The 25,026-nt window shown below is 44.3% G+C and overlaps 1 protein-coding gene across 2 annotated transcripts in view; it reads left to right on the plus strand.

Moving 5' to 3' along the window:
- Nucleotides 1-25,026, plus strand: part of LOC144769406 (aldo-keto reductase family 1 member B1-like) — a 271,640-nt gene that overhangs the window by 200,194 nt on the left and 46,420 nt on the right. For both annotated transcript variants that reach the window (XM_078653500.1, XM_078653505.1), the window contains 3 exons: nt 761-842; nt 4,264-4,347; nt 15,408-15,490. In XM_078653500.1, coding sequence (XP_078509626.1) covers nt 761-842; nt 4,264-4,347; nt 15,408-15,490 — 249 coding nt within the window. The remainder of the gene's footprint in view (nt 1-760; nt 843-4,263; nt 4,348-15,407; nt 15,491-25,026) is intronic.

Raw genomic sequence — 25,026 nt, forward strand, 5'->3', positions numbered from 1 at the left:
TGTGTCCACTGTGATGTGAAGTTAACTGATCAACTTGGTAAATATGGATCCCATGATCAGTCAACATCAAACACCTTAATAAACATGAAAATATTGACTTCTCTCGCTCAAACGTTGCTTCTACATTTGGAATCCTTTGCTGCTGCCTTCAGATCTTTTCCTGCGGGCTGTACTTCGGCACCGGCATCTCTCATTTGATGTGCCTTTTACCACCAAGTCAGCTTTACCCATCTCCTCAGCACCAACAAGCACAACTGTGTATTTGGAAAACATTGGAGTCAAGCACAGTAACTTGCAGGGTGGGCTTAAGCAGAGAGGTGCACAGCAAAAATTGTTGTACACGTGGGGATTTAAGACTCTTAGACAGTGGCCATTAATCCTTCTTACACATTTACTTTCAGTCAGTTTCAAGAACCAGCATTGACTCCTGCACTGCCCTGTGCCATTCTACGCACTGTCAAGTGTATTAATGCATATATGAGACGTTCCAAAACTATTAAACGTTATTTCATTCTTTAGACCTACATTGTTGAAAACTTTGTTGAAATTTCCTTAGATATGCCCAAAATTCCATTTCTGCAACTGTGCTTTAAATAATCCATGCCTAGTCCTCCCCTACTCCATTCTATTCGGTCTGTCTCACTTTATACATTCTTCATTGATAAAATAGAGCACTATGGAAAATAAAAACATACCTGTAAGATCTATGTATTCCGCCCTTTCTGAATGTCACTACTTCTTCTCCTACTACCTCTACTAGGGCCAAACCTGAAGATCCATCTCTCCTGGATGACCCTAGGATCAAGAAGATTGCATCAAAGTACAAGAAAACATCTGCTCAGGTACCTGGTGACAGTGAAGTTCATTCAGACTAATGGCTTTAAAAAGGTAAAATCTACTGATCCTTTCATCCCTCTACTTTTGTCTGACGGATCCTTGTTCCTCGCTTTAATTTTTCTTGTAATACTTTCTTCCTGACCGCCCCATTAATGTTAGTTTTTGTTCTGCCTCTTGCTCCGAGGGGTGCATGGACCTTCTTAAAGAGCATAGGCAGTTCTGTCATTGACCCTGGACTGGTGTTGGAATAATTATAGGTAAGGCTCACTCTTCACCTCAAACACACCTTGGACACTATAATTCTTTTATCTTTCTGTCTGGACTTCACTAGTCTGTGAGGCGTGAATTAAGGTGCCTTCACAGTTAAGGAACAATTCTTCTTCATTTCAATTTGTTGCAGGACCTGCTTTGAGAAATTCTTCTTGCTCTTTTTAAGAAGCGCAAAAGGCGTAAGAAAAGAAAAGAAATGAAACATGAGAGGTGTGAATTGGTATTGTTTTTATTGCCACACCCAGACTCTATGAATTTCAGTACTGAATAAGGGACAACTACATCTGAGTGTCTTCTGGGACCACAGGCTGTTTCCTAATTTTTCCTTTTTCTTCTATTGATTCCCTAAATTGTTCGGATTCTGATGAAGAGTTTACAACAACAGACCTTTTGATAGATAAGCATTTTGGCACTCCAATGGGAGATATTATGGCAATCTGCCCTCATTTTAGTTCAGTTAGTTTGGCTTATCTCCATATTAGGACAAGCTCCCTATTCCTAATCCTTTTACTTCCCCGGACAATGCCGTTCGAGTCTTCTTGGATAACAAGTGGGGCAGTGGATGTGGCCTAAGGGCTAGGGAGAACCGGGTTCGAGGCTCGGCAACAATGCTCAACATCCTGTGATTCTGGGCAGATCACGTAATCCCCCTGTGCCTAACAACAATGAATGTGTCTTTGTGTAAGCAAGTGATGCTCATGGAAAGCGCTTTGATACCCGATACCTTTAGGTCAAGATCGTGCTATATAAAACTGTGAAGAAAAAAAGTCATTAACTGTACTTTTGGTGTTTAAAGTATTGCAGCAATGTACTGAAAAAATGCTCTGCCTTCCATTCTTGTTGTCCAGAATCTCCAACTCCTAGGAGTTACTACTGTAAATATCTAATTTATTTTGCTGGAGGAAGAGGCTTGCTTTTCTTGCTAGGGAGCAAGAAATATTCCACATGTAGTTGCGGTATCTTCAATGTGAACATTTAATGGATGCTGTAAGAGAGTGTGATCCTGCAACAGAACCTGTTCCCCAGGCGAATGAGGAGGAATCCTCTCGTCCAACAGCCGAGATGCCAACAAAAACTATGAGTGGCCCTTTTGGTTATTTCCCAGAATCTGGCAGTGAGGATGAACCTTAACATTCATGTACAAGGGGCCATCTATGACCCTGTACAGCTCTTCACTGCTTTTTGGCTAGGGTCGCCCTATAGAAATACCACGTATGTAAATACACCTAAAAAGGTAATTGGTTGATGACCAATTTTATAGAAGCTCCAGGACACCTTGGGCCCGATTCACAGAATGAACTTAAGACTCAATCCTAAACTTACTAATATTTTGCTATTCACAGAATGCACTTACTACTTTTGGCATTCACAGAATGAATTTACTACTTTTGGTATTCACAGAAGTTAGGATTTTGTCTTAAGTCTGTCTTAAGTCTGTCTTAAGTCTGTCTTAAATTTGTCTTAAGATAAACTTAAGACAAAATCCTAACTTCTGTGAATACCAAAAGTAGTAGGTTCATTCTGCGAATGCCAAAAGTAGTAAGTGCATTCTGTGAATACCAAAATAGTAGTAAGTTTAGGATTGAGTCTTAAATTCATTCTGTGAATCGGGCCCCTTCTTTTTAAATCTCCAATTTCAGGTTTGAGGTTTACAACTTCTTTGTAAGCAAAAACCCATGTTAAACCTGGAATCCTGGCTAATAGTCCCCGCGAAGAAGGAATAGACCGCATTCTCAGTCATCCAAATGTCAAATACAAAGTTGCAGATTTACAAGCCCCTTGCGCCACTTTTGCGTCACTTTTCCTATGTTAAAAGTGACGCAAAAGTGGCGCAAGGGGCTTGTAAATCTGCCTCATAATATCCAAGGAGGAGACTTTTATTGTGGTGGGCAGTTTGCCATTTCAGTCTGCTGTGGTAACAGCTGCTCTGAGAAAAGACAAAGGTCCAGCGCCTCAACCCTCTCTGAACAAAGGTATGGGCATTTCAGGCCGAAACGTGCCCTTAGAAATGAACACAACGCTAGTGGTAGCGTGCACCAGCATCAGGCTTGCAAAAATCGAAACCTACCAGCTACTTAAAGTAGGAATAGCAGCGTAGCCCACCAGCAGGTTGTTATACTGTTATATAAAAGAGTTGCATGTTCCAGCCTATACTATGGAACACTTGATCTGATGTGGCCAGTGTTAACTCACCGAGTGCTGCCTGTGGAAGGTTTTAGACACATATGCCTTATAGGGGCGTTGATCAGTGCTGCCCTGAACCTCTTGGTCTCTGAAAGCAAAACGACTGGCTGGTGCCCCTTGAAGCTGGTTTCAAGCAAAAGGAAGACACACTCAACACCACCCGTAAATGCAAGACAATTTGAATAGTCAATTGTTTTTAAGAAAGTTTGTGAATGAGGGAGCGTGGAAAGAGCATGAGGAAGAAATTAAAAGAGAATGAGGAGAGAATTAGAGCGAAAGAGAGAGTGACTGTGTGATAATGTTTATAACTATGATAGAACCCACTGGGAAGTATTGAGTTTGAAACAGATCTTTTATCTAACGACAAACAGAACACCTGCAGAAGGTTTCTAGCAATACTAGTGAGGAAGAGTGAATTATTTATTTATTTATTTTCTTACATTGCAATTTACAGCTGTATTCGATACATATGTAGAGAGTAAATACGAAAATAAACAGAGGTGAGAAGCGCAGCTTAGTATCCATCAACTTTGTGTGCTTTCCCTCATTCATATCCAAATTGAGTACCTTGGATCTCTTTACATTATAAGCAGTGTTAAAGATGTATGCCTTGCGCACCATTGCAATCCGTATGACGTGGACTACGTTGCGCATCACAGTTATCTACCATTTGGAGTTTGATGGCATCAGCAGCAAGTATTTTTTAAATTATTTTCCAACACTCACCGTTCCCTTCCCTAAACAGGCCTTTCCAATGTAAATCATCTTGGTACAATTATGCAGGATGTTTTCCAGTTCTATGCTAGTGTGCCCCAGATGACAAGCATTGGTGTCATCACATCCTTTCAAGTGGCGACCCTGCACGTCAGTAAAATGGGTAGACCCAAGAGCTAGAAGGCATGTATCCTCTGAGTTTTGGAGGCTCTTTTTAGAGGACCATTTGTTTAAAAATATTATTTTGTTTTATTGTAGGTGTTACTGCGGTTCCAAATCCAGAGAAATTTGATTGTAATCCCCAAATCAGTCACTCCTGAGCGCATCAAGGAAAACTTTCAGGTGAGGTGCAACATTTGGGCTGTACCAAGGTGCTAGGTTTCAGGGGTGAAATGTGCTGTATGTGTCATATTAATAGAGCTTGTGTTTTATAGAGACAGTGAAAGCAGTCAGGTGACCTAACTCAGCTCTATTGTTTTTTGTCTTGTTCGCCCCAAGACCACTGGGTCACCTTGTAGATCCTCTTAACCCCAAAAGGATAAATGCCTTTTTTGGACCAAAGGAGGACTGACAGGTGTCTCTCTCTCCTGCCTCAAGCGAATTATGCTCCATTAGAGAGTGAGTGTTGAGAGTCAGGCAAACCTGTCAGAGATTTTCTTATCTACAGATGATCACAAATGGAGCTATGACCCTGTAGCCTGAAATTAGTAAATATACATCAATCAATCAATCAATCAGCAAAATTTGTATAGCGCGCTACTCACCCGTAAGGGTCTCAAGGCGCTGAGGGGGGGGTCGCTACTGCTCGAACAGCCAGGTCTTGAGTTGTTTCCTGAAGGAGAGATGGTCCAGGGTCAGCCTTAGGTGAGTGGGGAGGGAGTTCCATGTCTTGGCTGCCAGGTAGGAGAAGGATCTTCCTCCGACGGTGAATTTCCAAAATCGTGGGACGGAGGCGAGGGCGAGGCTGGCGGATCGGAGCTGGCGGGTGGGTGTGTAGAATGTGAGGTGGCTGTTGAGGTACTTCGGGCCCGTGTCGTGGAGAGCCTTGTGTGCGTGGGTGAGGAGTCTGAACGTGATCCTCTTGTTGACGGGGAGCCAGTGCAGGTCATTCAGGTGGGCAGAGATGTGGCTGCGGCGAGGTATGTCCAGGATGAGTCGTGCTAAGGCATTCTGAATGCGCTGGAGTCTTTTCTGGAGTTTGGCTGTTGTTCCAGCGTAGAGGGTGTTCCCGTAGTCCAGACGGCTGGTGACGAGGGCCTGGGTGACCGTCTTCCTGGTTTCGGTGGGGATCCACCGGAAGATCTTTCGGAGCATGCGCAGGGTGTTGAAGCAGGATGACGAGACGGCGTTCGCTTGCTTGGTCATCGAGAGGGAGGAGTCCAGGATGAAGCCCAGGTTGCGTGCATGGTCCGTTGGTTTGGGTGCGATGCCCAGGGCAGGGGGCCACCAGGAGTCGTCCCAGGCAGAGGGAGATGGTCCGAGGATGAGGACTTCCATCTTGTCTGATTTCAGTTTCAGACGGCTGATCTTCATCCATTCTGCGACGTCTTTCATTCCTTCCTGGAGGTTGGCTTTGGCGGTGGCGGGGTCGTTGGTGAGGGAGAGGATCAGCTGGGTGTCGTCGGTGTAGGAGATGATGTTGAGGTTGTGTTGGCGAGCGATGGCTGCGAGAGGGCTCATGTAGACGTTGAAGAGGGTGGGGCTGAGTGAGGATCCTTGCGGGACGCCGCAGATGACTTCGGTGGCTGCGGATCGGAACGGGGGGAGGCGGACTCTCTGGGTTCTTCCGGCGAGGAACGAGATGATCCACTCCAGTGCCGCTCCTTGGATTCCGGTGTTGCTGAGGCGCTGTATCAGCGTGCGGTGGCATACGGTGTCGAAGGCTGCTGAGAGGTCTAGGAGGATGAGGGCAGCAGTTTCCCAGTTGTCAAGCAGGGACCTGATGTCGTCGGTAGCTGCGATGAAACCGGTCTCGGTGCTGTGGTTTGCTCGGAAGCCGGACTGTGAGGGGTCGAGGGATCCGGTGGTGTCTTCAGTGCTGACAGGGGTCCGGAGGGTGGTAGTGGGGGGGCGCATGTTCGGTGGTAGGGTGCGTGGTCTGTGTGCCGAAGCTGTTGTGTATGTCGGCGATCTTGCGGTGAAAGAACGAGGCGTGTGAGTCGCAGAGATCTTGCGAGGGTGTGATGTCGTTGTTGCAGGCGCTGGGGTTGGAGAGCTCATTAACGATGCTGAAGAGTTCCTTGCTGTTGTGGGTGTTGTTGTCCAGTCATTCTTTAAATGTTGTCCTCTTGGTGGTGCGGATCATCTGGTGGTGTTTGCGGGTGGCGTTCTTGAGGGCTGTCATGTTTTCTGCTGTCTGGTCGTGGCGACAGGCTTTCTCGAGGGTGCGGCAGGTTTTCTTGGAGTTTTTGAGGTCGTTGGTGAACCACGAGGCTTTCCTGCTGCCGGGTCTGCTGGGAGGAATCTTCAGTGGTGCGAGGTCGTCGGCACAGTTGGTGAGCCACTGTGTGAGGTTGCGGGCTGCTTCGTTAGGGTCCGTTGTGTTGGTGGGTGGGTTCTGGCTGAGGGCGGTGGTGAGCTGGTCGGCAGTGATCTTGGTTCTCCTGAAGTTTAAGTGGACGCAGCTGTGATCTGTCCAGTGTGGTCCGGTGGAGTGTCTGAAGGAGATGTGCTTGCTGGAGGAGAAGACAGGGTCAAGCGTGTGGCCGGCGTAGTGGGTTGGGGTGTTTACCAGTTGCTTGAGTCCGAGGTTGGCCAGGTTTTCCAGCAGGGCGGCGGTGTTGCAGTCCTTGTTGTTCTCCAGGTGGAAGTTGAGGTCCCCTAGGAGGATGTAGTCGGAGGAAGTGAGGGCGTGTGGACTGACAAAGTCTGCGATGGCTTTGCTGAATTGCGTGCGTGGTCCCGGGGGTCTGTAGATGAGGGTGCCTCTGAGGGTGGTCTTGGGGTCGGTGTGTATCTGGAAGTGTAGGTGCTCGGCGTCGGTGAGGGTGTCGTCGGAGTTGGTCGTGATGCGGATGGTGTTTCTGTGGACGATGGCGATGCCTCCTCCGGTTTGGTTGACGCGGTCCCTCCGAGTGATCTTGTAGCCCTCCGGGATGGCTATGGCGATGTCGGGCGCTGAGGAGGCGTTCATCCAGGTTTCCGTGAGGAAGGCGACGTCTGATGATGTTGTGTCGAGGAGGTTCCAGAGTTCGACGGCGTGCCTGTGGACGGAGCGGGTGTTGAGCAGGATGCACTTGAGGGGGTTGTTGCTGGTGCTCGGCTTGGTGGGTGCGGTGCAGGTTCGGAGGCAGGTGAATTGGCAGGCTTGGCAGTTGAAGGGTCTGTGGGTGCGTTTCGGGGTGGCTCGGTAGCAGGCGGGGTTCCGGCCGGCGTTGAGTACGTGGAGGGTGGCGGCGTCGTACGTTTGTCGGGTGCGCTGGCATCGTCAGGGGCCAGGGGTCCTGGCACTGGGCGCGGTCCAGACGCAGACGGGTGTAGACGGGCTTGCCTTTGGCGCGCATTCGGCGCACAATCGGCGCACCCGCTGCGCTAACGCGTGGGCTCTATATGAGGCGAAGTGGGAGGGAGGAGCAGCTGGCAGGCGGGAGCGGGGCGGCCAATGGGGTTACAGAAAGAAAAAGGGGGCGGGGCCGCAAGGGAGCAGCAGCGGGGAGCGGGGGGGGCACACCAGGGGTACAATACTAACGTAAAGGCACAAAATCTATTTAACAGAAATAAAGATAAGTACAATCACGAAATTCACAAAATGAGGGCAACAGCGGGGAAAGAAAGAAACGAGCAGCAGCGGGGGGCACCGAGGACAAGGACGAACCTGTGGCGCCGGGGCAGAGACGCGCTACAGCTGGAGAGCCGTGCAGCGTGGGGGGTGTCCTGGGTCAGGTCACACTTGCCTGCGCCGCGTGGGCTCCATATGAGGCCAAGTGGGAGGGAGGAGCAGCTGGGAGGCTCGGAGTGGGGCGGCCAATGGGGTTACAGAAAGAAAAAGAGGGCGGGGCCACGAGGGAGCAGCGGCAGGAAGCGGGGAGCGGGGGGGCACACCAGGGGTACAATACTAACGTAAAGGCACAAAATCTATTTAACAGAAATAAAGATAAGTACAATCACGAAATTCACAAAATGAGGGCAACAGCGGGGAAAGAAAGAAACGAGCAGCAGTGGGGGGCACCGAGGCCAGGGACGAACCTGTGGCGCTGGGGCAGAGACGCGCTACAGCTGGCGAGCCGTGTGGCGTGTCCTGGGTCAGGTCACAATACACAATAATTGTTTTTTTACCATCTGAAAGTATTTATTATGTATAACTAGGTTTCTCTGTTTTTAGTTTCTATTTTTCGTAAATTCTAGTGGGGTTTTTTCAGTGTTTTCAATACCTTAAAACAACAGTGGTTATCAGTGGTTACACATTTTTGTGCCATTAAAAGCAACAGAAACAGTGTTTTTCCGGTGTTTATGGATTTTTTTTTATTATTGCTTGCCTTCTGCACTGATAGTGTAGATGTATGGATTGCGTGTGTACAGGTTATATGTGGTCTACATTTTTCCGAATCAAGCTTATTGTAGTACACCATACAAAACCTCTTTAGTAAGTCTTTGGTCATGCACACTCACTCTTTCCTTCCCATGTAAACGTTTATCTGTGAAAAGGCCCTCTCAACATTGGCACTTGAGACGGCCAACGACAAAACAGTCAGTACACAATTTGCTAACTTTGGCCACTGACATAGATTTCCATTCCAATACTTGTGCATCTGAAGATTGCAATTCTCTGGGACAGGTTCTGCAACAAATGATTTGAACTGGGCACATAATCCCTTAGTTATTGAAGTGTTTTAAAATGGAGCAGGACTTTTCAGAGTCCGGAGTAAATTCCCCTTTATGGAAGGAATCTAGGACTTGTGCAGATTAACTCAGTGAGGCTTCATTGACTTCAAAAGCCAGGTTTGGTGCAGATACATTTCTATGCATCATTGCAAGCCATTACTCATGCACTGTAAAATAAAATTCCCTGAATTGCTCTTCAACATTTCTTTGCTTACCAAGTGGCAAGAATTCTAACATGGAACATGTTACGGTGCCAAAGTCACGAAAAGTGTTGACTAGCGTACTCTCAAGTAGATGTGAAACATCCAATTAATCTGAACAACTGGTAGACAAAGGTGTTTTCAGACTAGTGTTTTTATTTTGTCCACTACTGTGGTTCCTGTTGCAATTTAAAAATGCACACACCTATATCAATATGCTACCAAAGATCCTCTCATTTCTTGCCTTTGGCATCATCACGTAGCAAAAATTATGTAAACGGTCGCCACATGGATTACATAGCATTCACTGCCTCTAGGATTGAGAACCACCGGCTAAGTGACCCAGTTGAGATGACTCTTGCTTTGATGCCACACAAAGGACAATGTGAGAAATATTTGCATTTTAGTTCCCTCGCAAAACGAAACAGGACATCAGAATGGACTACTAAGTCAACAGCATTCTTCATTAACTCTTAAAATTGTAAAGATGCTATCAGTGTACCATTTAGCAAGTGTCAAGGATCTACTATAGGGAGGCACTTGAGCTCATGTATCGACACGCCATCACACAACTTTTTCATCAATGTAGCTGAATTACTGCAATTACAAGCAATATCATTCCAATCTTTGTTAAACTTGGTAAGAACTTTTTGCAGCTGCAGTCCAAGTGACTCTGCATTTCCACATTTTCCAAATATCTGGTGTCATGTTTTCACCACTCTCTCAGATGCTTGGTGACAGCTCACTTTTCACATATACCTGTCTCTACACCTTGCACTGAATGTTTAAAGCCTGGGGTGTTTGGCAATTCCACTACTATCAAGGCTGGCTCACAAGAATAGGGGTCTGATGTATCAAAGGGTTTCACCCATTCTCTGCCTGTGAGTAAATTTGGTGGTACATACAGGGGAAGATTCTTATGAAACCAGCCATTTTACCTATCAGTGAAAGAATCAAACGTAGCCAAAATATCAAATAAGATTGTAATATTTCCTGATTCTCTACAGTTTATAAAATAATGAAATAAGACCTAAAACATGGTTCTAAACCCTGCATCTGTAGACCAAGGACCACAAAACTAAAGTAAGCAAAAGGAAGAAGAAACAATATTTTAGTGACATCCCTAAACAACAAAACACAGGCAGAATAATGTTAGTCCAGTCTTTCTTACTGCTGCCTTCCATAACTAAGTTACATTGTATTGGCCCCTTCAGGAAGAAATAAAAATGACTCTTTCACTCACATTTTCCTTTCTTTGAATTGCATTTAGTTTGTGATTGCGACTGTGTTTTTTCAGTGTTTATATGGTATATGTATATGAGTGCTATTTTCCTTTTGGTGTGGTTTTATCAGTTATTATAAGTTCAAACAGCATAGGCAATGTATAACTCAACTTTAAATTATATGAATCAGAATGATGATGGCTATTATGTACAACTCTGCAGCCATTATGCAAATTAGGGCAAATGTTAGAAAAGCTCTAATCATATTTTCATCACATATTAGTTTATTGCCTGCCCAAAATGTCCAAAATGCTATTAGCCTTCTCATTATATAGCTGATTGTTTTCCTAATTTTTATAATGCTGAACCATGAACAGTTTTCACACATAACTTATGCTGTCATTGATTCAGCAGTCAGAACTCAGTGTTTCTGCATCTCCCCATGCAACCGGTCCATGTTTCTGCAGTGGTACGTTTTTTTAGGTTTCGCCTGCACATTTCTTGCGCTGTGCTTGTGAAATCGCTTGTATTTAATATATCTTAAAAGAGGGCTCCTATTAGTTTCCGGTCCGATTAACTGTGTTCATTCTCTTTTGGGTGGAACTTTTTTGATTTGTGAGCTTCCCCAGGATTCACTCATTACCAATACTTCTACTAAAGCTGTTCACACTGTTTAAGCTGCATTCACTGTCAGGATAAGCTCTTTTCCCACAGAAAGGCATCAGCTTCTAACAGTACGCTGGAACTTTTTATTACTTAGTTGTGTAAAGCACATTAGTGGTATTCATGCCTCAGTACCTTTCTTTGTACTTTGAAGTCATTATGGGATTGATTTTTTCAACTTAACCTATCTTCATTGTGGTCCATGCTTGAATAAACATTGCACTTTAAAAAGAAAGTTTCTCTACAAGAGCTATGCTTTATTTTACTCAGGGGTGGCTACTCCACAATGACGGGGGAGCATCGTCCCACTGGCTCAGAACCGGCAGCTGAAATATAAAACAATATTTTAATATCGTTTTACTTTTCAGTTGCTGGCTCTGAGCCAGCGCTGTAGAAAAAAGTGGGGCCGGGACCATGGGATGGGGAGGAGGACTGGTTCCTGTGATGTAAGTGCTCATGTGTGTTTGGCCGCCCATCTCAGGCTGGCCAAACACACATGTGCCCTTATGTTTCTCCTGGCAGGAGAAATAGCACAGACTCCCTGACCTAAGCAGAGCGTCAAAGCAGCCTGCTTAGGCCGTTCCCGACGCTTCTCTCATTCATTGAGAGCAGCGTGGGGATTACACAGGGAGTCTGATGTTGCTCCAGTTCCTAAAGGGACAAGGAAGTAGGAGGCGGCCGGCAGCTTCAGGTAAGCCTTTTATGTATATATTGTAATCATTATTAATGCCCACTGCTCTCCCTCCCATGCCCTCCCTGTGCCCCCTCCACCCACCCACTACTTTCTGTATGTGGTGGTACAGTTACTTTACAGACAACAGGGCTAGGATTTCAATGGTGCTGCAGGTGCAGTGACACCAGGACCAAAACCTCTAGGCACTCCACTAAACACCTACAATTGCTATATTTTAGTACTAAAGAGGCTTTCACAAATGCAGTTACCTTGCAGACAACAGGGTCATAATTTGAATGGTGCAGTAGGTGCAGTGGCACCAGGCCAAAAAGTTGTCAGAACTCTTCAAAATACCTAATATTGCTATATTTTACGACTATACAGGCAGACACAATTGCAGTTATCTTGTAGTTACAAGCAGCTCGATTTGAATGGTGCAGTATGTGCAGTGGTACCAAGGCCAAAAGCTTTAGTGACCCCACAAAATGTAGAGTATTGCTAAATTCTAGTACTGAACATGCAGTCACAAGTGCAGTTATCTACCATGCACTTGGGCCATGATTTCAATGGTTCTTCAGGTGCAGTGGCAACAGGGCCAAAAGTTGTCAGAGCTTCTTTAAACACCAAATATTCCTCTATTTAACTACTAAATAGGCAGTCACATAGGCATTCCTTGCAGGTACTAGGGTTATTTGGCTAATTTCTAAAAACCTAAAGCACAAAATACTTCAATGCACTCTAACAGTAATTTGTTATGTATTTAAAGCTTTTCTTAAATGATAGCATATCACAGTTGAAGATGCAGTAAGCAACATTAATATTTGACATACAGCATTACTATTGACAAAAGGAAACCCTTACACATATCAGGGAGAAAGGATGAAGTAAACAGTGAAAGAAGGAATGGTCTTCATCACCATGGCAGTTTGTCGTATTTGTATTGCTTCAGCATGGCTGAATCGCCATCCTCTGTCCTTCCAGCAATGATAAGGGTGTTTTTTAGAGTCTGCACTATAAGAGTGTAAAGGGAGGAAGGCCAGGCAGAAGAAGAAGAAAATCTGGGGGGACCTCTCAGGCTGGCCCCAACGGTCATGGAGTTTGCTCCAGGAATAAGAAGTAAACTCTTGGAGTCCTGTTGACTTTCTTCAGTTTTTGGTCCTTGCCTTTCCGCCATTCCATTAGCAAGACATTGAAGTCTATTGTGGGGTTAATGGTGGGCCTGGTAACCCTGTGATGGAATTGGGGTCAAAGTCTGTATGAAGCTTTGCAATGCCTCTAAAGATTGCTATTGTCTGCTAATAAAAATATATTATCAAAATATGCTTTTTGTAGTTACATCTGCTTTTGAAATACAACATTGTCACATTGTCTAATGCTTTGAAACAGGTTTGATTTTTTTTTTACTTTAGTCCTGCACCTCACAGACCCCACCCCCCACTGCACCTCACAGACCCCACCCCCCACTGACCCCACCCCTACCGGTATGGCCACAAACCACACTGTCATTTTGCCCCCGACAAAGTTTGTGAGTACCCATAGGTCAGCATAACCATTCAAACAATTAGTCTGCTTTCCAGGCACTATGGGCCCGATTCACAGAATGAACTTAAGACTCAATCCTAAACTTACTACTATTTTGGTATTCACAGAATGCACTTACTACTTTTGGCATTCATAGAATGAACTTACTACTTTTGGTATTCACAGAAGTTAGGATTTTGTCTTAAGTTTGTCTTAAGACAAACTTAAGACAGACTTAAGACAGACTTAATGACAGACTTAAGACAGACTTAAGACATACTTAATCCTAACTTCTGTGAATATCAAAAGTAGTAAGTTCATTCTGTGAATGCCAAAAGTAGTAAGTGCATTCTGTGAATACCAAAATAGTAGTAAGTTTAGGATTGAGTCTTAAATTCATTCTGTGAATCGGGCCCACTGCCTCTTGCACATCTTCTTTAATCTGTTAACATACTCATGTTGTCATATAATCAGGCATGCCATGTATTTAACATGCATTTTATTTTATGAAAACCTTACCCCTCATCACGAATGTTTTGTTTTAATTTAAAATGTATATTGCAAATACATGGCAGCCATATGTAGTAGGGGCATATTTTCTTTTTATCTGTTGACTTGTGGAATATATTTGCAATTAGAACATTTTAAAAATAATCACTATGCTATGGCCAGAATTATTGGCTTTGCAACATTCCGCCAAATTGCTTTAGTGTTTTGTGGCCTTCAGCCTGGGTGGAAGTGGCCATGGTCCTTCTAAAAAACACTCTTTGGGACGGTTGGCAACATTCATGTACATTGTGCCTTTTCGAAACAAAGAGAACCTGGACGGGACCAGAATGTTGATGTCTAAATATTGTCTGACAAATCTTTGTGTCCTTAAATATTGTATTGAAAAATATCCCAATGGAGTTAATAATACAAAATATTCTCTCAATAGATTTACATTTATGAACAATGCTTAGGCATTATTTATTCAACAACATTTTTTATCGATATTTTCATTTGCTACCAGCCAAACTAATAGCACTATAACCAACAATGTATGAAGACAGCTGCACTCCACTGCCTGGCATCTGCACAGATCATACTGCATGCTTTCACCCAGGGTTGCGTCTTCTCTAATCAATCTAGAAGAATAGCACCAGGAAGACAGGAGGATCTCCATAGCCTTGTAACAACCAGGCAGCCCTTACCTAATTCAAAGCATCTGAACCTGTGGAATATCCAATGCAGCGGAAGGAACAAATGACACTGTTTAGAGCTGCGGTTCATCAGTGTTGATATCATTCATACATTAATGAACAACACTGAATCATCTTCAGATTTTCAAAGCACAGGCATATCATGTAAGCATCCTCCTGCGAGGCTACTCTTCAATTACACACTTGTGTTTTAAAAATCTGAAGATGACCCCCTGTGCAAGCTTCTGCTCTGCATTTTATTTTTTGGGCACATTCAATGATTTAGGTGATAGGTTGCACAGATGTTTGTCAATTACAAGTCTCAATAGTGCCACCCTCACTAAACCTAAGATTTGCCAACTTGTTAACGGGGAATAATCAAAAGCACCTGAACTTATGAAAGTAGCAGTGTTGGAGAACTGTAGTTACAGGTAAGTAACTTTTTCAAATAATGGATTAAATTCTGAACATTTTGTAACAAAGCACAAAATAAATATTTAGAAGAAGGTAGGAACTTTCTGCACACTGGGTTGGGGCAATTTTATTAATGGTAGGTTGGGTGGTGGTAGGAGGGGATGGGAGGCTCATACCAACATCTACCAGATAAAGTTTGAAAATCACAATCAAGGGAAGATGGAAGCTTCTATCCATATTCTCACCTAAAGTACAAATGTCAAATGACCGGATCTCCGTCTTTGTTTCATGAATCAGAAAGACCTATCTTCAATCTTGCTTTTTGTGATGTCTGGGCAAGTTACCACCATTTTCATTCTTCTATCATGCGTAGCAGACGATTTGAGAACAAGAACAAAACCTCTCCCAAGTATACAATCACTAAATCTGAAAAATCTCTTTCATTGACTATTTATATTAACATTGTCCCAGACCAAAGCAAATTATGTCAGCATATTCTCTTTTTTATTTTTCCAAAAAGTTTGAGCATAAGAAGCATGACAAAATTGTAAAGGAGACCCAAATCCCATGATGGATGTCTATTAAACCTGCAGTGATATAGCGTTTTTACAAGACGTTGCCCGATCCTTCTGTGATTGGCAGTTTATTGATCATTTTTTCAGTGTTGCTCAATTGACCCAATTTATGTTTCTCCTGACATTCGCAGATATTTGATTTTAAACTGACTCAAGATGAGATGGACACTATTCTGAGCTTTAACAGAAACTGGCGAGGCTGTGACATGGAAATGTAAGTATCCTGGCAGGTAAAAGGCGGAGCTCATGTTTTTTATAATTATATATGAGTTATTGTCACACGCAAGCATCTTTGAACTATTATAAATGACAGATATTAGTATCTCTACTCAGTGGTTTGCACTGCATTTGTCTTGTGTCACATGAAAGAGTCAGCCTCGAGTCTGTTGCTTGTAAGTTTCACACATCAGTATATGATTTATGCACTTAGTCACCTTATTAGCATATATTTTTCTGAAAGGCAGTCCTAAACTAAGTAAATAAAGTAAACATGATTTTATGAAGTGAATGTAAGTTGCTGGAGTCCAACTAAAGGATGCCCCTAGTCTCATTATGCACATGTATCTGTCTTTGTAATATCAGTAGATGTCTGAGGCATTTGTTTTATTATAAGGTGAACCTACTTAAAGAAGTGCCCCGATTAGGGCCACTCGCAGCCACTTCTCAGCCTTCCATACAAATGAAGAGGCGGTCAGACAGTAGGGAATACAAACCAAGTATATTTTATTCAGGTACACTGGAGCAGAGTCCGGTCTAACCAGCCTCCTAGGATTTCTGCAGAGGGACTGAATTCAGCAAGCATGGAAACACATTATGTACAATTCAGAACCAATAAAGAGAGGCCCTGACTGGAAATTTCCAGTTGGTAGCAGTTGAACAAAGGAGATACAGAAGGATGAGTTTCCATCCTGAGACCGGGCACAGGCTATCTCGATGGCAAGATCACTCTGCCTGCGTCCGCCGCTCTAAGAGTGGGAGTAGGCCTATCTGGTAGGAAAGGTATGCACTAATAAGAACAGTGTATTCATCAGTACAGCAACGCTCAACCTTGGAGAAATGAAAACTATTGCAGCTGCTTTACCTGGGGCAGAGAGACAGAAGTTAGTTTCAATCATGGCTCAAAATGCCGGCTGAACATAAAATGGTGCAGCGAAGGCTAACTTAAGACGTACAATGCATAAACAACACAGCGTTTGTTCCAACACTACCTAGTGAAGAGAGGGACTGGGCAGAGGATAGGGCTAGGGTCACGCCCATTGATTTCTGCACATAACCAAAGACAATGCACAGAAGGTGGGGGCACTAGTACAAGGGTATGGCCACAGGGTACACCATTTTACAATCTTGGCATGGCTGCAGCAGACACAGGGGCAGAGAAAGATGGCACTAAGCATATCCGCAGACCATGCAGAATGGAAGAATTTTGCTGATAACTTTCCGAAATGGCTGCTGTTACTGGCTACTTGAATCACAAATCTCTAATGAAAATCTAGGAAGCTTGCCTTCAATTTAAGATTTGTCATGGTTTCGATCCAAAGCAATGATGTACACAATTTATGGTTTGCTAATCAGCCATCACAGAAGGCATCACTGGTCCTGCAAGAATGCATCATGAAGGACATCAGCAATGTCATTCAATATACACATACCTGTCACATGCCAGTGAAAGTGTAGTATGTTCTTTGTAATGCCTAAATTGCCTGGTTGTTGATAGTGGAACAAATCAAAAGATGTTTCTCTATTGCTTTCTTAAATTCCAACAACTGGTCAAATTCCCTCAACTCATCTGGCATTTAATTGTTTACTTGAGATAGTGTGGACAAGCATGCCATCCCCTCGCCTATGTTTGGTTGTTATAGGGAGGCAGTGGATTTTTGTTGCCAGAGTTTTCAAATTTTTATAAGTGAGATGGATATGTAATTTTTTGCCATGTGGGGATCTTTGCATTCCTTTGTGATAACTAAAACGTTGGTTGGTATTGCCTGCTATAGCCAAACTCTGTCTCTCTCTGCAAAGAGATGAAACATGTTTTCTAGAGCGTTTGCACCTGACGTCTGAACACCCAGGGCACTTTATTCTTATGCCTGTTGCACTTTCAAGACACAGGGTCCAGATTTTGCCTCCAAGGTGAACCGTAATTCGATAACGTCACTAGGAGTGCAGGTGCACTGCTCTTCTGCATACAGGCCATTTCTGTGGTGGACTGGATGAACCGTAACTTAAAGCAACCTTAACAACAAGGGTATTAGGTACTGGATGTGGCTGGTTAACTCACCTTTATGGGGTTCAATGTGCTCTTCATAATCTCCCAAGAAGATCTCTGTGTGGGTGGACCACGTACAAAATGCTCTTTGGCATCAAGATGTTTGTTCCTGACCTATATGGTCTAGACGTTGTGGCAGCTGCCACAACCTTTGACGTAGATAACCACGGTGCTATTTTAAAGGATCTACAAACTTGTGATGCTTTGACTAAAACCCATTTGTCTTTTACTCAGCCATCGAATGCAGCTGTTCTGATTCCTATTTATGGCTGGCTAAGTTGGAGATCTGGGTGGCGAAAATGAGGCTATCAAGAAAGAATTTGGTCCCTCTTACTGTGCTCCTGTTCCAGTGTTTGGTCTTCAGGGTACCCAAACTGTTATTTTACCTCCACTTTCAGGATACAAAGAGAATCGCTACGTTTCGATTGAACGTGTCAAGTTACACAATTTGGAAAATCCTAAATAGTATGCCTAGAGGTGTCCCCATATGGGATATTCCTTTACAGTCTGTGAGCTCCATTACTTCTGACTCTCCCCGGTTGCCGTAGGTAGAGGTCGAGACTTCAGTTGACCTGGTGCCTGCTTTACCTTCTTCACACTCCACAATGAAAATATTTTATTCTGATCCACTGCTTGAGGCCTGTTTGGGAGTTCAAGCCTCAGGTCTACATTCAGAATCCCAGCCTCTGTCATTTCAGCTGAATGCTTGTGGTTACTATATTGATCTTTTCTTCTGACAGTTTTTCATTGTCTTCAGTGTTGTCCCCACCACCAGTGCGGATTTGTCTTTTCATCTCCTGGTTAAAGCACACCTATCTGGTTCTACCATGTATATATGTCTGGATCGTGTTTTTTATGGTATTTTTGTTCATATTGACTGGATTTGTGCCTGTTTTTTTTGTTTCATTAATGGCAATTACCTCCCAGAACATTCTGCTGCAGAACTTGTTGACAGGGTATTTGCCCGACATTCCTCCTCGCATAACAATGAAAGGGGCCAGTCCCTTCTTAACATTTCAGTGGTCCCAGTCACTGATGGAATTGTATGGGACAAAGTACCATTCGATGTGTTTGGTCGTAGGAAGACTCTGCAGATACCATATGTATTCCATGTTTCCATGGGTGATGTGATAGTGCCTGGTTCCAATCGGATAAGTGTAATGTTGATGCTGTGAATTCTATGTTTTCTGAATTGCAATATTACACTGCCTTTGACACTGAGGATTTAAATCTAAATTCTGCCAAGTATGCTGATTTGTTCAGTTATCAACATTTTGGGGACCGTTTTTTGCATTTAGCTAATGGACAGCATCCCCAATATAATTATAGTCAAAAGAAACATTACCCAACCACACTTAAAGGTAGTTCCAAAACACAAAAGATGAAGTGCACCTATTTCACTGGTTATAACCTTTTGGATCCGGCATCATACTATTTTAAATTGGTTACCTATCTCTCGAAAAAATATATACTCACTCAAACCATGTTAATCTATGCATACTTTTTATTGATAACCTAGCAGTGAAAGGATACGATTACTGTAAGTACACTATTGACTTGCAATCTGTATGGGGCACTAAGCCCTGGCAAGTTCAAGGTACAGAACCTCTTTTCCGTGTATATCTGATGCCCATGAAAATTGTCTTTCTTAATGACACAGTCCAACAGACTACTTGTCTGGTATTGGCCAAGATTCAAGTATTCTAGTGAGTAAGTAAGTAATCTTAATTGCTTGATTGATTAAAATCTTAGCAGTCCACACAGCAATATAAAATATTTAAAAGAATACATATGTAGCACAATTTCATATTTCCTTAAAAATGGGGTGGCCATGTTCTAAAATCGAACGGTTGACCAGTTAAAAATACATACAATATAATTGTGATAAAAGTGCATAGTTCGAGTGAAGGCTATAGGTGAGTCCCGGTCTGGGGGCAATGCCTGTGTCCATAGATCTAATGGTCGATTTTGTGATCGTGATCTACTTGACTTAGTGTCGGAGCGTGGTAGGAGTCAAGGAGAGTTACTGGGCTGAAGGGCTTGGGCGTGGGCGATTATGCTCAGGTTGCAGCGTAGAGTTTTGTTTGTGCAGCTTTCATGAAGCGGACAAAATGCAGGTTAGTCTAGCGTTGGCCCTGTTGAAGCACGCCTTCACTGCCTATCTGCAAGACCGGATATGCATTTCGTTTATATGCGGTTTTAACAGCTCTATCCTCTCCGGGTCTAGAGACTTGCATATACACAGAAGATGCAACATATCTTCTTTAGTTTCGCCACATAATCTGTATAATGTAGTTGGAAATATACGTTTCCAGGGGGGCATGTGGGGGTTGACAGGTAAGATCCCCATCCTCAATGCCAAGAAGCCTTCCTTTAGTGATCCACAAAAGCTGGTGCCGAAATACGGTTGTGGCGAGCATTTTGAGTAGCTTTGGATCACGAACCAGCTGTGGGCCCTCTTATTTAAGCTTTCTTTATCGTTTTCGGTAGAGACGAGCGTTGTCAACTTATTGCCCAGATCTTTGACATTATTAAATGGAAGTCCTGACTCCCAGATGTTCTCCAGGGCTAACATACTAATACCTGATTGAAGGTAGGCCTTGGCGGGGGATTTGTTTTTCCTTGATATTTCCTTCCATAGAAATGAGTTCAGCGATCCCGCCACTGCGCTCTTTATTTTATACCAGCTTTTTACATACGCGGCCTTCCTGCTTATTGTCTGGGTTACTATTCCAAATTCGAGTCTTAGTTGCGCTGTGGAGGTGTATTTTGGAAGCTTGAAGATTATTCTTAGGGCTTTGGCAACCGTTTTATTCAGGGTTGCTTCATCCGTCCTTCGCACGGCCTCACTGCCATAGGTTATCTTTGGTCGAAGCTTTGCTTGAAGCACTTCGAGCAGCGGGAGAAGGTTTGGTCCTATAAAGGTTATTCCTAGGTATTTATACTCTTTGATGACTTCAAGTTCTCTCTCGCCCAGCTGCCATTTCAGTCGTTTTTTTTGTGCTGCGCTGGTTTAGCACCATTATTTTCGACTTTTCTAGGTTAATTTCTAACCCGTTATTTGAGGCGAAGTTGTTTGCAGTATGAAGCAAGTGTTGTAAGCCGACTGGTGTTTGGCCGATCAATATCAAGTCATCGGCATGCAGTAAGTTTGAAAAAGGGAGGCCGCCCAGTTTTGGTGCATGATGGTTGCAATTATCTAGGTCGGTTGAGAGATCAGCCACAAAAAGGTGAAATAGGGTAGGAGCCAAAACGCAGCCCTGCTTTAAACCTCTGGTGGTTGGGATCCGCCTGGACACGATCGTACCGCTCCCCAGTTTTATTTGGACCCATGTCTCGGTATGTAATAGGATGAGTTGATTCAGGAGGGTGGGAGGTATTTCCCATCGAGCTAGCTTTGACCATAGTTTTCCTCTGTCTATGCTGTCAAAGGCGGCTTTGTAGTCGATGAAGCAAACAAATAATGTTTTTCTCGTTGATTTAGTGGATTCGGCTATAAGCGAGAGAGCCAAGATGTTTGTGGTGGTTCCCAGGTTTTCCTGGAACCCTGCTTGATTGATTGGGATTAAGGATTTTTCCCTTGCCCATTCCCGGAGTTCGGCCAGGATAAGGCCGGCGTAATACTTGGCCTCAATGTCAATAAGAGCGATGAGCCTGTAGTTTTTGAGTCGCTCTTGCAGCCTTTTTTATAAATAGGGGAGATGATGGAGCCTTTCCAGGATTCTGGGATTGTTCCTGTTACAGTGATGTTGTCAAAGAGCGGTAGTAATGCACTGGACCAGTATTTTTGGCCTTGTTTGTATAACATTGGCGGCAAGCCGTTGGGCCCAGGGGCACCCTCTTGATGACTTTGCTGGATTCTGCCCTCAATCGTTTTTAAAGAGAAACTGAGTGGTAAGTCATTCCTGTGGAGGGAGGGCGGAGGTATTGCGACGTGATACTCAGCTGGTTTTTGCAGATTGCTATGGGGGTCTACATTGAAGTAAGTTTGCAAATGTTTTGTCCAAACGTCCTCCGTTATGTGTGAGTTGATCCTGGGTGCCGATGGATTCTCAATGCTCTTGACCTTTTGGTAGAATCTTGCACTGTTATTCGTTTTGGCGTCGTAAAATAGTTTGGCCCAGAGTGATTCTGTGTGGTCCTTTTTGCACACCAGATAATTTTCTTTTTCCTTGTTCAAAGCTTTCTTAGTGCGTCTACGGTGCCGGCAGTTGCGCTGTTTTGGCGGAGGGAGCGGATTGCTCTGTTTATGTCGCCCCTTAGTTGTCTTAATTCGGCATGCTGGCTTGATGAGAGATGGGTGCACTGGCTTGTTCCCGCCCAGATGTTTTGTTTTAGCTGGTGCTCTTTTTGTGCTGGTTGAGTAATGGCCCGTGGGGCTGGTTGGCCCAGAGCTTTGGAGAAGATTTCCCAGGCGTGAACAGTGCTTCCTTCGGTCGATTTGATTTCCTCCCACAGTGTTTTTGTAGTGACTGATAGCTTTTCTTGGTCGCGTATTTTGCATTGAATTCTCTTGTGTTGGTATCTCGTCGTTGGATGGGGGTCTGGGTTTGCGTATGTTAAGGCGGTTCCCTGGATACCAAGAGTGAGCTCTTGAGGTTGATGATCGCTGTGGTCAGACACCCCGATCCTAAAATCTTTTACTAAGCCAAGAAGTGGGAAAGCGAGGAAGGTGTAGTCGATTGCAGTGTTAACTGAGTTTCTATGGAAAGTTGGGGCTTGGGGTCTGTCCCCTAGCATGCGACCGTTTAGTGCTACCATCGATAGACTTTCCAGTTCTCTATGCAAATCCTTCGAGATTTTGGTTGGTTTGCCCCACTTGTAGTTGTCCTGGGAAATGATCCCCCATGCTCGGTGTTTATCGTCTTCTGGATTGCAGTCGTCTGTTCCTTCGGCAAGGAACATGTTAAAGTCATCTGTTATAATATAGCTCGAACCTTCATCCTCCGTTATTAGCTGGGTAAGTTCGAGTAGCAGCTGCTTTGCACCGATCCTCTTGCTCTGAGGGTGAATGTAGATGTTTGCCAGAGTTATGTGTTGTAGATTACTTTGGCCCTGCATTTCAAATTGGATTGCCATTATTTCAAAGGATGTAGTATTTTTGCTCATGCCTTGTTTTCCTGCAGTTATGGCTTCGATCGAGGCGTAGACGGTTAGTCCTCCTTTGCGGTGACCGTAGTTTGATTGTCGGACTGCAGGGAGATGGTAGGTCTTATAGCTTTGGAGGTGTAGGGGGTCCTCCAGCCAGGTTTCCTGTAGGAGAACTAAGTCAAACTTTTGAAAATATGACAGTCGTGAGGGGTCGTTAATTTTGGTCCCGAGGCCATTGATATTCCATGAGAAGAGTTTTAAGTTCCTTTCCTTGTTTCCCTGTTCAAGGTTGGGTCATGGAATATCAGTTCTTAAATTTATAGTTTTAGATATCCAAGACCAGTCGGTTGGGGGATGGTTTCCTTCTAGCCACCTCCCCCCACCCAGTTGGGGGGCTGAGTCCGTCAGGACCTGTGACCGAGGTGCTGCGGGCTCCCTTGAGGACTGTGCTGATTTGATTGCGTCCAGTCCGGCTACTTGGTAGCCTCTTGTTGGGAGTAAGTTGGTGTTGGAGCAGCGGGGCCGGGTATCCAACTGGTCGGTGCTGATACACTCGGATCCCCCAAGCTTCTAGTTGTAGATCTTTGCTGAGGATTCTTTCTGCTAGCTCGGTGTTACCCATTCGGTCTTATTTGCTTCTTGGTCCGAGAGATGTTTAAAGGTTTCAAATTCTACTGACAGCAAATCTTGGGTTTTGATCCCGGCCAGACTTCTGATTGCTTTTAGAATTTGAAGAATGTTGCCACGATTTAGGATGTCCCTTCAACCTTTTGGCTTATATTCTGGGACAAACAGGATTGTTTGTGAAGTGGCTTGCTGACATTGGTTTGCTGGATTGCTGCTGCCTGGGCGCTTACGGCCTTGCTCTTCGGTCGAGAGTTTTTTCTGCTTTATTTTTGTTGCCGTGGGTTCGCTCTCTGTATTTAAATTGGTCGTCGATGTTGAGTAGTGGAGCTGTGATTGTTTCAATTTTTGCTTCAGAATTTGATTGTGCGGTTGAGGGTTGGTGTTAATTGATGTCACATACCGCAGGGTGTCTGCCCGTTGTTGAGTCATTGCTTCCATATATGCTAGGCTTATGGCTGCAAGTCGCTTTTTCCTGATGGTTTATTAGGTATTGTGATCCTTGGGGCAGTCCTCTACTACTCGTACTAGGCTTCTTGGTGTCTGGGTGTTGGTTAAGCCTTGGTCCAGCTGTTGGGTTTTTGGTATGCCGAGGGCCATTCTGGGGGTTTGGTGCGATTTGGAAGTATGATTTTATAGGTGAGTTCTTATACCTCCCTTTCCTCCTTTGTTTCCTTCGCTACTTGGAGGATTGTCCTTTGTTCTGCTCAGCCTTGCCATCTAAAGTTGTTGCTGCGTGTGTTTTTGGCTGGCTGGTGGTTACTGCCATTAGTTCCAAATTCATGGCCTTGACACTCCCTGGAGATTTAGAAGGAGACGGGTTGGATGCTTTAAGAGAACTTTTGGTTCCGGTTTCCGAGTCTTGGCTGGCCGCTTGGAGGGTTTGGTCCGTCGGGTAAGTTGCTTCTTCCTTTATTCTTTTCCCTGGACCTTTACTGAGGCGAAGAGAGTTACAGGTGGTGGGTGGGTTGAGGTCTTGGGTGGCCGATTCTTGTGCCTCTTTATGTATCCACTTATTGGGGCCGGTTTGGTTGTCGGTCGCTGGTCCTCTAATGCTGGTATTTGCGCTGTCTCTGTCGGATTTCGAACTTGAACCTATAGTTTTCAAGTCGGTGAGGAGATCGCTCATCACTATCGGTCGTGTGGCGATTTTTTCCACGATTAGGTGGCAGGTACAGCTTGGTGGGAGTATGGCTGCATCGCGTTGGGCTCTTTCTATAAAGTTGTTCATGTCTGAGAATTTGCTGTCAATGCTGGTAACGTGTAATGCCAGACAATTGAGAAGGGTGAGCTGGATGTCCATTTTGTCAGAGTGGTATTCCAGGGCTTTGGTGGAGAGTTGCCTGGTGTTTAAAAGGGAGGTCCATATTCCTGATTCGCTTGGCTGAGTGTTTATGTCAGCCTTTTTGGAAGTAATTCCTGATCCTTGGGGGACCACTTTTTCTTGTTCTCAGATGTGTATATGGTGACAAGGTTTTCCCATTCTTCCTTTGTGAGGGAAGGGATGTTGATACCTCCTAGAGTTGTATCGTCTGGTTCGCCCTCTGTGTGGCCGTTGTATGGATTTGCTTGAGTAAGGGTACTTCAGAGTGGGGTTCCGCCAGAGTGTGTTTCGGGAGCTTGTAATTTTTGCTATTTCGGATGGGTGAATGATCCACTATCGTCTGTGTGAGGGCAATTTCTTTCTTATTGTCTTTACATTCCTGGTTGTGATTGTACTTATTGAGTTCGTGATTACAGTCTATGGAGTTGGTAAAATAGGATTTCGGATG

Source organism: Lissotriton helveticus, chromosome 1_1 (assembly GCF_964261635.1).
Source record: "Lissotriton helveticus chromosome 1_1, aLisHel1.1, whole genome shotgun sequence".
NCBI lineage: Eukaryota > Metazoa > Chordata > Amphibia > Caudata > Salamandridae > Lissotriton > Lissotriton helveticus.